Source organism: Actinia tenebrosa, unplaced genomic scaffold, assembly GCF_029948245.1.
Source record: "Actinia tenebrosa isolate PJP-AT-01 unplaced genomic scaffold, QUT_ActTen_1.0 PGA_scaffold9__36_contigs__length_13948895, whole genome shotgun sequence".
In the NCBI taxonomy this organism is placed as follows: Eukaryota; Metazoa; Cnidaria; class Anthozoa; order Actiniaria; family Actiniidae; genus Actinia; species Actinia tenebrosa.
Genome location: NW_028292586.1, coordinates 3,142,447 through 3,153,710, shown reverse-complemented (window position 1 = coordinate 3,153,710; position 11,264 = coordinate 3,142,447). Strand labels below are relative to the sequence as shown.

At 35.1% G+C, this 11,264-nt stretch overlaps 1 protein-coding gene across 1 annotated transcript; it reads left to right on the top strand.

Annotated features, from left to right (window-relative positions):
• The first annotated feature begins 1,470 nt into the window (after positions 1–1,470).
• On the top strand, positions 1,471–6,048 carry LOC116302391 (2-Hydroxyacid oxidase 1-like). The gene is made up of 7 exons (XM_031711673.2): positions 1,471–1,791; positions 3,626–3,909; positions 4,133–4,357; positions 4,447–4,622; positions 5,003–5,161; positions 5,334–5,403; positions 5,967–6,048. The coding sequence occupies exons 1-7, from the start codon at positions 1,655–1,657 to the stop codon at positions 6,029–6,031; spliced, it is 1,116 nt and encodes a 371-aa protein (XP_031567533.1). The 5' UTR covers positions 1,471–1,654; the 3' UTR covers positions 6,032–6,048.
• Positions 6,049–11,264: the final 5,216 nt, after the last annotated feature.

Here is an 11,264-nt window from a genome sequence, read left to right as displayed (position 1 = left end):
TGTTTTTCTACGATGTCATGGTAACACTCTGATTAACATTCACCAAAACCCTTTTTTGTTGCGACGATAAATTGTACGCATTTGGCGCGTCTGATTGGGAAGTACTCTAAAATGGAGAATACTAAAACAAATAATCTTATTCTCAATGGAGTGAAACTTAGTCTAAACAAATAGGACGTTTACATGATAGCGCCATTGACCTCTACTAACTGACTCCCTTGCACACTGTTTTTGTTAAGTTAATTAGCACCAATTGTCTCACTCTTCTCATGAAGAAATACAAAATTAAAAAAAAGACTTAAAATAAAAAAGTAAATTGGCAAAGTATCATGGTAGTGGGAGTCAAATGACGCCTTCATGCAAACCTGTTATTTGTCAATAATGAATTCCTTATGATTTGATTTTAATCAAAAAATATATTTATCATTATATAATATATAAGTAATACAAGCGAGCAAGCCTTTCCTATTCTGTATGATTATAATAGTATCTTCCAAGTTATTTTATATATTTTCCAAGAAAAACATACAGCGATATGCAGAAATTCTGATCCTTTTGTATATATATATATATATAAGCATATCAAAAATATATCAGAAATTATGGGATATCATCTCTGATATTTTTTCAGAAAGCCCTAGTGATAGACAACCCGAAAAAAATATCCGCTATGATATCCCATAATTTTTGATATACTTTTGATATACTCGTATATATGTACAAAAGGATCAGAATTTCTGCATATCGCTATATATATATATATATATATATTAGTATCTTTCTTTTAGAAAGAAATATCAATTTATTGTCAATTATGTATAATTCATATTATTTTAATGATCTTTTTCTAGAAGCAGAGCAAGGTTGATCTATAATTATCACTGTAATTTGAGTGTTTGAGTCTTTAATTCAATCGAGAAGTATAAAAAAATGTCAGTCATACATTCAAGATTTTCTACTATTCAAAAGTAAACCCCTCATTTCAAATTGGTCTTTGCACAGACTTCCCCTCGATTGTGTACAAATGTGTTCTTTTCTTTTATTAAGGTCCATTGTATAGTAAGGAATATACGTACTACGGAACAATACAAGTTGATTAAAATGCCACAGGTTTAGGTTGAATAGCTGAATATTATAGCACACAACCGAGACTAAGACTGAGGAAAAGAGAACTCGAAACTAGAGTATTCTGTTCTTGATCAAAGACTTGACAGCCTCGCTTACCTAAATTTATTGTCATTTTTGCAAAATTGGGTTACCTGTGTATAAATTAGCATAAGAATTAATGGCCGACAAACGAGTTTGTCTTTCGTGAAAGACTGCAAAAAAGCGCGAAAATGCTTACCAATATGGCTTAAGATAAAGATATACTAACTGTAAAAAGTATAGAATACAAACTCTTACTTTTTGAAAATTAATTTTAAAATATACTTTTTTCCCTATATACCCTAGAGGACCGTTAAAAGGATAGAGGAGTGAAATAACACATTTCTTTAGATGAAGTTAAATTTCAAGTTTTTCGTTAGGATAGGATACGTTTGAACGCCTTTGATGCTCAATCGAACTTCATTTTCAGACCACAGGAAGTCCAAACTTTCGTTACGGTCTGGGGAACCCCTGTTTCGTGAAATAGGACAAACAAAACAGAACAAGCATGTCTACAGAGCCGGTATGCGTTCAAGACATCGAGATTCTAGCCAAAAACAAACTGGAGAAAAGCTATATTATCTACTTTGAAAGTGGAGCAGACGAGGAAGACACCTTCAGGGAGAATCGTAGAGCCTTCCAAAGGTAATTTTGATACGTATGACATAGCGTGTGATTACCTTGTGGATTTAGAGATGTTTGTCAATGATGTATAAAGGTCAGCATTCACGACTGCATATTTCATCTCAGGAACGCAGCCAAAGCACTAGTACATCAGATATATAGAGGATATTACATGGGCGCGCGGATATACGAAATTTATCTTCGAGTGTTGAAAAGATCAGTCACACAATTTTTATTTGAGGCATGTACACCGATTCTATTCACTCACACTGACAAAGTACAGCATGGCAAACGTCCCACTTTTGAATAAAAAAAAACAACTGTTTATATATATTCTCTACTTTCACATCCCCATAATACTTTGTGTCTTTGGGGGGTAACCAGAGGGTAAAAACCCGCTTGTTTTGCTGAAGGCTGATCAGACAATGTTGACAATACCTTGTTTAGCATCCAAAAGTGAAATGAAGAAGTAAAAAGCAGAAAAAGATAGAAGCTTGAAGACGTTTAAGGTAAATTTTAAACATTTTTTCGTAAGTCAATACATTTTCTGTACAAGACCAAAACTCTTGATGATCTGTACACGCAGAAATAACTTGGAATAGACTGATAATCAGTATTGTACAGATAAAAGCAGGTATAGTATAAATTCAATTGAGAAACCTTTCAATTTGGGACAGTTTTTTGATTGGTTACCCCCAAAGACGCAAGGCATTATGGGGGTGTGAAAGTAGAGAATATTTCAATAACAACTGTTTAATATATATTAAAGCAAATGTGAACAATACTAACTTGCGTAGCAACTAGTACTTGACAATCCAATCAGTGATCCAATAATGTTTTGAGTTTTCGTTTATATATTTTCAAACGGAATGCATTCTTAGATGAATAATGGCTCAAACGGTCATATAATCGAATGAATAATGAATTCTTGGGGGTACGCTTGACCTGGTTTGACTGTAAAAATATGTTCATAGTGAATCTTCATTGTAGCGCCAGTAGGATAAGTTCAAGCAAGTATAGAAATAAATAAGATAATAATAATAATAATATATTATGTAACTCTAACTACTGGTATCTATAATATATCTAACTATATGTGTTTATAAAGATATGAGTTTTTGAGCCTTTTTTTTGAAAGTTTTTAGTTTTCTGGTGTTCTTTATGTCTTTAGGAAGCTTGTTCCTCAGTTGGCCTCAGTTGTTGAACGCCCTTCCAAAATATAAATAAATGTTATGAGAGAGAAAATTAATGTTTTTACAGACTAAGCTAGACATCAGTTTTTCTAATTACTATTTCTTATCTTATGAAAACAAGATAAAGAACGATCAATTAGTTATTGAAAATATCGATATGGGATTTCAGTAAGGCTACCATCACGCACGTTTAGATAATGGTATGCTTTGAATTTACAAGTAAACCACTTAGCTCCTCCCATTAGCATGTACACCTATGGTTACACCCTAAATACTCTTTACCCCTTTGCTTAGTTATTTTGGCACTATTCTTTTAAATCTTATGATATAATTATTCCTCGTAGACCTTTCTATACATTTACCATATATTCACATATTATCTTTGGTTTAAGTTATGTTTAGTTCTATGATTTTCACTCGTATTATTCTTAATAAGATATCACACTCAGGAATTTACTATTTCCATTAGCCAATCAAGGCACAGCGATGATATCATATTGATTGTAGAATGACACCTGTCATGAAGTTATTATAAATAGAACTCATGTAATTAGTTTAAGTCAGAAGAGTAGAGATAGAGAATAGAATGAAGAGAAAGTGGAATAAAGATCCCGTAGCTCGTACCGAGAGCGGTCCATCCCATAACATAAATATAAAGGATAAAATGTATCATTAAAAATAGGCCGGATTAACAGTACACAGCTAGTGAGATTCGATATCCTGTCCATGAAGTTTGGTCAGCCAATCAGCATGCCAATATGTATTGCTCCAACAGGTAATCAAAAAATGGCTCATCCTGATGGTGATTTAGCTACAGTCAGAGGTAAAGGAATCTGTTATCTAAGGGCATTCCTACCCAGAGGGGTCGTTCATGCACTTGGAAAAAAGTTGTCCCTGGCATTGCCTGGTTCAAACGATACACTGCCTTGGCCTAAATCTTGGCCACGTGTCATTTTCTAGAGTGTTATTTCTTTGTTTAACGGTCGCGATAGAGAAGGGGGGAGAAATATATACAAACACACACCCAAATCAAACAAAGAATATTTTCCCCAAGAGAATGACACGTGTTCTGAAAGGAAAGAAATCTATACTCGTGATCTAGTTGCATCGTAGCAATTTGATTATAGTATCTTCCCATTGAAAATATTGATTTGTCATTGTTTCCCCAGCGGCTGAAGCGCACCACACCTGCATGGTGTTATCTTACTGGGCAAACACCTCTATCAAAGAAGTTGCTGACGCTGCGCCGTCTTGTTTAAAATGGTGTGCAGTTAAATTCACCGAGAATAAAGACTTCGTTAAAGACCTAGTACGTCGAGCAGAAAATGCCGGCTACTCAGCAATCGTGGTAACCTGTGACTCCCAAGTATCTTCTAAGAGATATGAACTCCAACGTAACAACTTCACGGTTCCGCCTGATTTTATCTATCCAAACCTGGAAGTTCTTGGCTCTGCTCTCGGTTTAGGCTTTGCTGATTAACCTAAATTGCTGTTGGTGCATGGGATGATGTGAAGTGGTTGAAATCTTATACCAAGTTGCCAGTTGTACTGAAAGGTATTTTAACGGCTGAGGATGCAAAGATGGCTGTGGAACATGGAGCTGATGCTATTTTGGTCTCGAATCATGGAGAAAGATTCCTGGATGGTGTACCTGCTACTGTACGCAAGGATTTTTGAATTTAGATAGTGGGACTAGTGGATGTTATTCGATTAAGACAATAAGAGAACTAATCAATCAACCGATAAGCAAACCTAACAACCAAACAACCAACGAAACAACAACGAAAAAACAGCGGAAAAAATAACCAACCCACCAACCCACCAACCCACCAACCCACCAACCCACCAACCCACCAACCCACCAACCCACCAACCCACCAACCCACCAACCCACCAACCCACCAACCCACCAACCCACCAACCCACCAACCCACCAATCAATAAGCGAATCATCATACTGATAAATTATTCTTTCATTCATTTGTTCATTCATTTCATTTCATTCATTCATTTATTTTTTTCTTACTTTCTTTTCACAGATTGAAGCTTTACCTGAGATTGTAGATGCCGTGGAAGGGAAACTAGAAGTTTACCTAGATGGTGGAGTGAGACTGGGAACAGATGTTTTCAAAGCCTTGGCTCTCGGGGCCCGCGCTGTTTTTCTTGGACGAGCAGTGATCTGGGGCCTAGCTTACCAGGTAAAAACATCATAAGAAACGCCGAGGCGGAGACGGAGTCGAATGTAGGAAACATTCGCTGGCAAATTTAAATGATATCAGAAAAAAGAGAGAACTGTAGTTTCTCGGTTGACTCTCTGAACTCTCTCTGACCAAGAGTCTTCTTTAACGTTCAATGTTTCTATTGTTTGAGGGGGAAGATGGAGTGAAGAAAGTGCTCGAGTTTCTTCGAGAAGAAATGAGAACAACAATGATATTATCCGGTACGTAAGAATGTTGTCTAATAGACAATAGGTGTTAATAACTATAAAATATATGCATGCATTTGGGCACGTCAAATGCTACTCCTGTTAAGCTATTGATGGTTTTCACGGCAGCCATGTTGGAAGGTCCCTAGGTCTTTGTGACTCTTACCTTGACATTAGCAGTTTATCCCTAATTTGCATATATACTTTTTTTTAATTTGCTCTTGAAATATAAAAATTCACTATAGAGGCGTTGCACCATCACGTGATGGCAGCCATGACAGGAAGCAGGAACAATAGAATCTGGTCTAATGTAATTTACATGTGAAAGAATTCAGTTTCCCAAAGAACGACTCTATTGTTATACTGTCATGGCTGCTATCACGTGATGGTGCAAAGCCTCTAGCCTCTATAGTGACATGCTAAGGAACGCATCACTTTTAACCTGTCATTCACTGATAATGCCAATACACTCCATATGAAGTTCGTTTTAGATTCAGATATCGCAAAAGCTTTTGGACATGGAATTGTACATTGAAACATATTTTGTACTCATGAATGATTTCATTTTTGTTTTTAAGGATGTGCAACAATGAAAGACATTACAAGACAACACGTGAATAGCTCTGCTTCATACTCATTGTAGAGACTAAAAAATAAATAAAACTCATTTAAATAGATAATTTAAATACCAACATCCTTTCCTTGTGTATCTTAAGCTTCTTTAAACTCAAAGTACGAAAATAAATAAATGAAAAATAGATAAATCCTTTGCATCTTTCATAAATAATGCATCATCTAACAAAAGGTGTAAAAAATGGCACAAATCGGTGAAAACCATGGGCTATAGTCTATGCTTTTGACCCCAAAATGAACAAAAATGACCTATTTGGCATTCTTCATAAATAATGCATCATCTAACAAAAGGTGTAAAAAATGGCACAAATCGGTGAAAACCATGGGCTATAGTCTATGCTTTTGACCCCAAAATGAACAAAAATGACCTATTTGGCATTCTTCATAAATAATGCATCATCTAACAAAAGGTGTAAAAAATGGCACAAATCGGTGAAAACCATGGGCTATAGTCTATGCTTTTGACCCCAAAATGAACAAAAATGACCTATTTGGCATTCTTCATAAATAATGCATCATCTAACAAAAGGTGTAAAAAATGGCACAAATCGGTGAAAACCATGGGCTATAGTCTATGCTTTTGACCCCAAAATGAACAAAAATGACCTATTTGGCATTCTTCATAAATAATGCATTATCTACAAAAAGGTGTGGAAAATAGCCCAAATCGTTGTAAAACATCGTCTATAGTCCATGCTTTTGGCCCCAAAATGAACAAAAGTGACGTATTTCGCATTCCTCATAAATAATGCATCATCTAATAAAAGGTGTAAAAAATGGCCAAAATAGGTGGAAAACATGTGCTATAGTCCATGCTTTTTGCTTCAAATTGAACAAAAATGACCTAATTTGCATTCCTCATAAATAATGCATCATCTACAAAAAGGTGTGAAAAATAGCTTAAAACGGTAAAAACCATGGGCTATAGTCCATGCTTTTTGCCCCAAAATGAACAAAAATGACCTATTTTACATTCTTCATAAATAATGCATCATCTACAAAAAGGTGTGAAAAATGGACCAAATCGGTGTAAACCATGGGCTATAGTCCATGCTTTTGGCCCCAAAATGAACAAAAATGACCTATTTTAAATTCGTCATAAATAATGCATCATCTACAAAAAGGTGTGAAAAATGGTGCAAATCGGTGAAAACCATGGGCTATAGTCCATGCTTTTGACCTCAAAATGAATAAAAATGACCTGTTTTACCTTCTTCATCAATAATGCATCATCTACAAAAAGGTGTGAAAAATGGCCCAAATCGGTGAAAACCACAGAGCTGTAGTCCATAATTTTGGCCCCAAAATGAACAAAAATGATCTATTTTGCATTCTTCATAAATAATGCATCATCTTCAAAAAGGTGTGAAAAATGGCACAAATTGGTGAAAAGCATGGGCCATAGTCCATGCTTTTGGCCACAAAATGAACAAAAATCACCTATTTTAAATTCGTCATAAATAATGCATCATCTACAAAAAGGTTTTAAAAAAATATCAAATAGTTGAAAAGCATGGACTATAGTCCATGCTTTTGGCCCCAAAATAAACATAAATGACCTATTTTGCATTCTTTATAAATAATGCATCATCTACAAAAAGGTGTGAAAAATGGTCCGAATTGGTGAAAACCATGAGCTATAGTCCATGCTTTTAGCCCCAAAATGAACAAAAATGACCTATTTTAAATTCGTCAAAAATAATGCATCATCTACAAAAAGGTGTGAAAAATGGGCCAAATCGGTGAAAACCATGGGCTATAGTCCATGCATTCAGCCCCAAAATGAACAAAAGTGACGTATTTTGCATTCTTCATAAATAATGCATTATCTACAAAAAGGTGTGAAAAATGGCTCAAATTGGTGAAAAGCATGGGCTATAGTCCATGCTTTTGGCCCCAAAATGAACAAAAATGACCTATTTTGCATTGTTCAAAATTAATGCATCATCTTCAAAAAAGTGTGAAAAATAGTCCGAATCGGTGAAAACCATGAGCTATAGTCCATGTATTTGGCCCCAAAATAAACAAAAATGACCTATTTTGCATTCTTCAAAAATAATGCATAATCTACAAAAAGGTGTGAAAAATGGCGCAAATCGGTGAAAAGCATGGGCTATAGTCCATGCTTTTGGCCCTAAAATGAACAAAAATGACCTATTTTAAATTCGTCGTAAATAATGCATCATCTACAAAAAGGTGTGAAAAATGGTCCAAATCGGTGTAAACCATGATCTATAGTCCATGATTTTTGCATCTATTTGAACAAAAATGACCCAATTTGCTTGGTTCCTAAATAATGCATCATCTACAAAAAGGTGCGAAAAATGGCTGAAATTGATGAAAAGCATGGGCTATAGTCCATGCTTTTGGCCACAAAATGAAAAAAAATGACCTATTTTAAATTCGTCAAAAATAATGCATCATCTACAAAAAGGTGTGAAAAATGGGCCAAATCGGTGAAAACCATGGGCTATAGTCCATGCATTCAGCCCCAAAATGAACAAAAGTGACGTATTTTGCATTCTTCATAAATAATGCATTATCTACAAAAATGTGTGAAAAATGGCTCAAATCGGTGAAAACCACGGGCTATAGTCCATGCTTTTGACCCCAAAGTGAACAAAAATGACCTATTTTGCATTCTTCATAAATAATGCATCATCTACAAAAAGGTGTGAAAAATGGCTCAAATTGGTGAAAAGCATGGGCTATAGTCCATGCTTTTGGCCCCAAAATGAACAAAAATGACCTATTTTACATTCTTCATAAATAATGCATCATCTACAAAAACGTGAGAAAAATGGCCTAAATTGGTGAAAACCATGGGCTATAGTCCATGCTTTTGGCCCAAAAATGAACAAAATGACCTATTTTGCATTCTTCATAAATAATGCATCATCTACAAAAAGGTGTGAAAAATGGCTCAAATTGGTGAAAAGCATGGGCTATAGTCCATGCTTTTGGCCCCAAAATGAACAAAAATGACCTATTTTGCATTGTTCAAAATTAATGCATCATCTTCAAAAAAGTGTGAAAAATAGTCCGAATCGGTGAAAACCATGAGCTATAGTCCATGTATTTGGCCCCAAAATAAACAAAAATGACCTATTTTGCATTCTTCAAAAATAATGCATAATCTACAAAAAGGTGTGAAAAATGGCGCAAATCGGTGAAAAGCATGGGCTATAGTCCATGCTTTTGGCCCCAAAATGAACAAAAATGACCTATTTTGCATTGTTCAAAATTAATGCATCATCTTCAAAAAAGTGTGAAAAATAGTCCGAATCGGTGAAAACCATGAGCTATAGTCCATGTATTTGGCCCCAAAATAAACAAAAATGACCTATTTTGCATTCTTCAAAAATAATGCATAATCTACAAAAAGGTGTGAAAAATGGCGCAAATCGGTGAAAAGCATGGGCTATAGTCCATGCTTTTGGCCCTAAAATGAACAAAAATGACCTATTTTAAATTCGTCGTAAATAATGCATCATCTACAAAAAGGTGTGAAAAATGGTCCAAATCGGTGTAAACCATGATCTATAGTCCATGATTTTTGCATCTATTTGAACAAAAATGACCCAATTTGCTTGGTTCCTAAATAATGCATCATCTACAAAAAGGTGCGAAAAATGGCTGAAATTGATGAAAAGCATGGGCTATAGTCCATGCTTTTGGCCACAAAATGAAAAAAAATGACCTATTTTACATTCTTCATAAATAATGCATCATCTACCAAAAGATGTGAAAAATGGTCCGAATCGTTGAAAACCATGGGCTATAGTCCATTCTTTTGGCCCCAAATAAATAATGCATCATCTACAAAAAGGTGTGAAAAATGGCTCAAATTGGTGAAAACCATGTGCTATAGTCCATGCTTTTGGCCCCAAAATGAACAAAAATGAAATATTTTGCATTCTTCATAAATAATGCATCATCTACAAAAAGGTGTGAAAAATGGTCCGAATCGTTGAAAACCATGGGCTATAGTCCATGCTTTTGGCCCCAAATAAATAATGCATCATCTACAAAAACGTGTGAAAATTGGCGCAAATTGGTGAAAAGCATGGGCTATAGTGCATGGTTTTGGCCCCAAATGAATAATGCATCATCTACGAAAAGGTGTTTAAAATGGTCCGATTCGGTGAAAACCATGAGCTATAGTGCATGGTTTTGGCCCCAAAATGAAGAAAAATGACCTATTTTGCATTCTTCATAAAAAAATGCATCATCTACAAAAAAGGTGTGAAAAATGGCTCAAATCGGTGAACAGCATGGGCTATAGTCCATGTATTTGGCCCCAAAATAAACAAAAATGACCTATTTTGCAATGTTTATAAATAATGCATAATCTACTAAAAGGTGTAAAAAATGGCTCAAATTGGTGAAAACCATGGGCTATAGTCCATGCTTTTGGCCCCAAAATGAACAAAAATGACCTATTTTGCCTTCTTCATAAATAATGCATCATCTACAAAAAGGTGTGAAAAATGGACCAAATCGTTGAAAACCATGGGCTATAGTCCATGTATTTGGCCCTAAAATAATTAATGCATCATCTACAAAAAGGTGTGAAAAATGGCCAAAATCGGTGAAACCCATGAGCTATAGTCCATGCTTTTGACCCCAAAATGAAGAAAAATGACCTATTTGGCATTGTTCATTAAAAGTGCATCATCTACAAAAAGGTGTGAAAAATGGTCCGAATCGTTGAAAACCATGGGCTATAGTCCATGCTTTTGGCCCCAAATAAATAATGCATCATCTTCAAAAATGTGTGAAAAATGGTCCGATTCGGTGAAAACCATGAGCTATAGTGCATGGTTTTGGCCCCAAAATGAACAAAAATGACCTATTTTGCATTCTTCATAAAAAATGCATCATCTGCAAAAAAGGTGTGAAAAATGGCCCAAATCGGTGAAAAGCATGGGCTATAGTCCATGTATTTGGCCCCAAAATGAACAAAAATGACCTATTTTGCATTCTTTATAAATAATGCATCATCTACAAAAAAGGTGTAAAAAATGGCTCAAATTGGTGAAAACCATGGGCTATAGTCCATGCTTTTGGCCCCAAAATGAACAAAAGTGACTTTATTTTTAGCTTTCTTTGGAAATGAAATATCATGTTTCATTGATATCATCAACTTTATAGTAATCGTTTTGATTCGTTTAGGACGTGTGCATAATGGTTTCATGGACTTCTAATAGCAGAAAAAATTGCACCCTTTTTTTTATTCAGTA

Coding starts and splice junctions, on each gene's coding strand:
- LOC116302391 (XM_031711673.2), top strand. CDS start 1,655: ATGTCTACAGAGCCGGTATGCGTTCAAGACATCGAGATTCTAGCCAAA. Junction 1,792..3,625: donor AATCGTAGAGCCTTCCAAAG/GTAATTTTGATA, acceptor ATATAAAGGATA/AAATGTATCATTAAAAATAG. Junction 5,162..5,333: donor TCTGGGGCCTAGCTTACCAG/GTAAAAACATCA, acceptor CTATTGTTTGAG/GGGGAAGATGGAGTGAAGAA.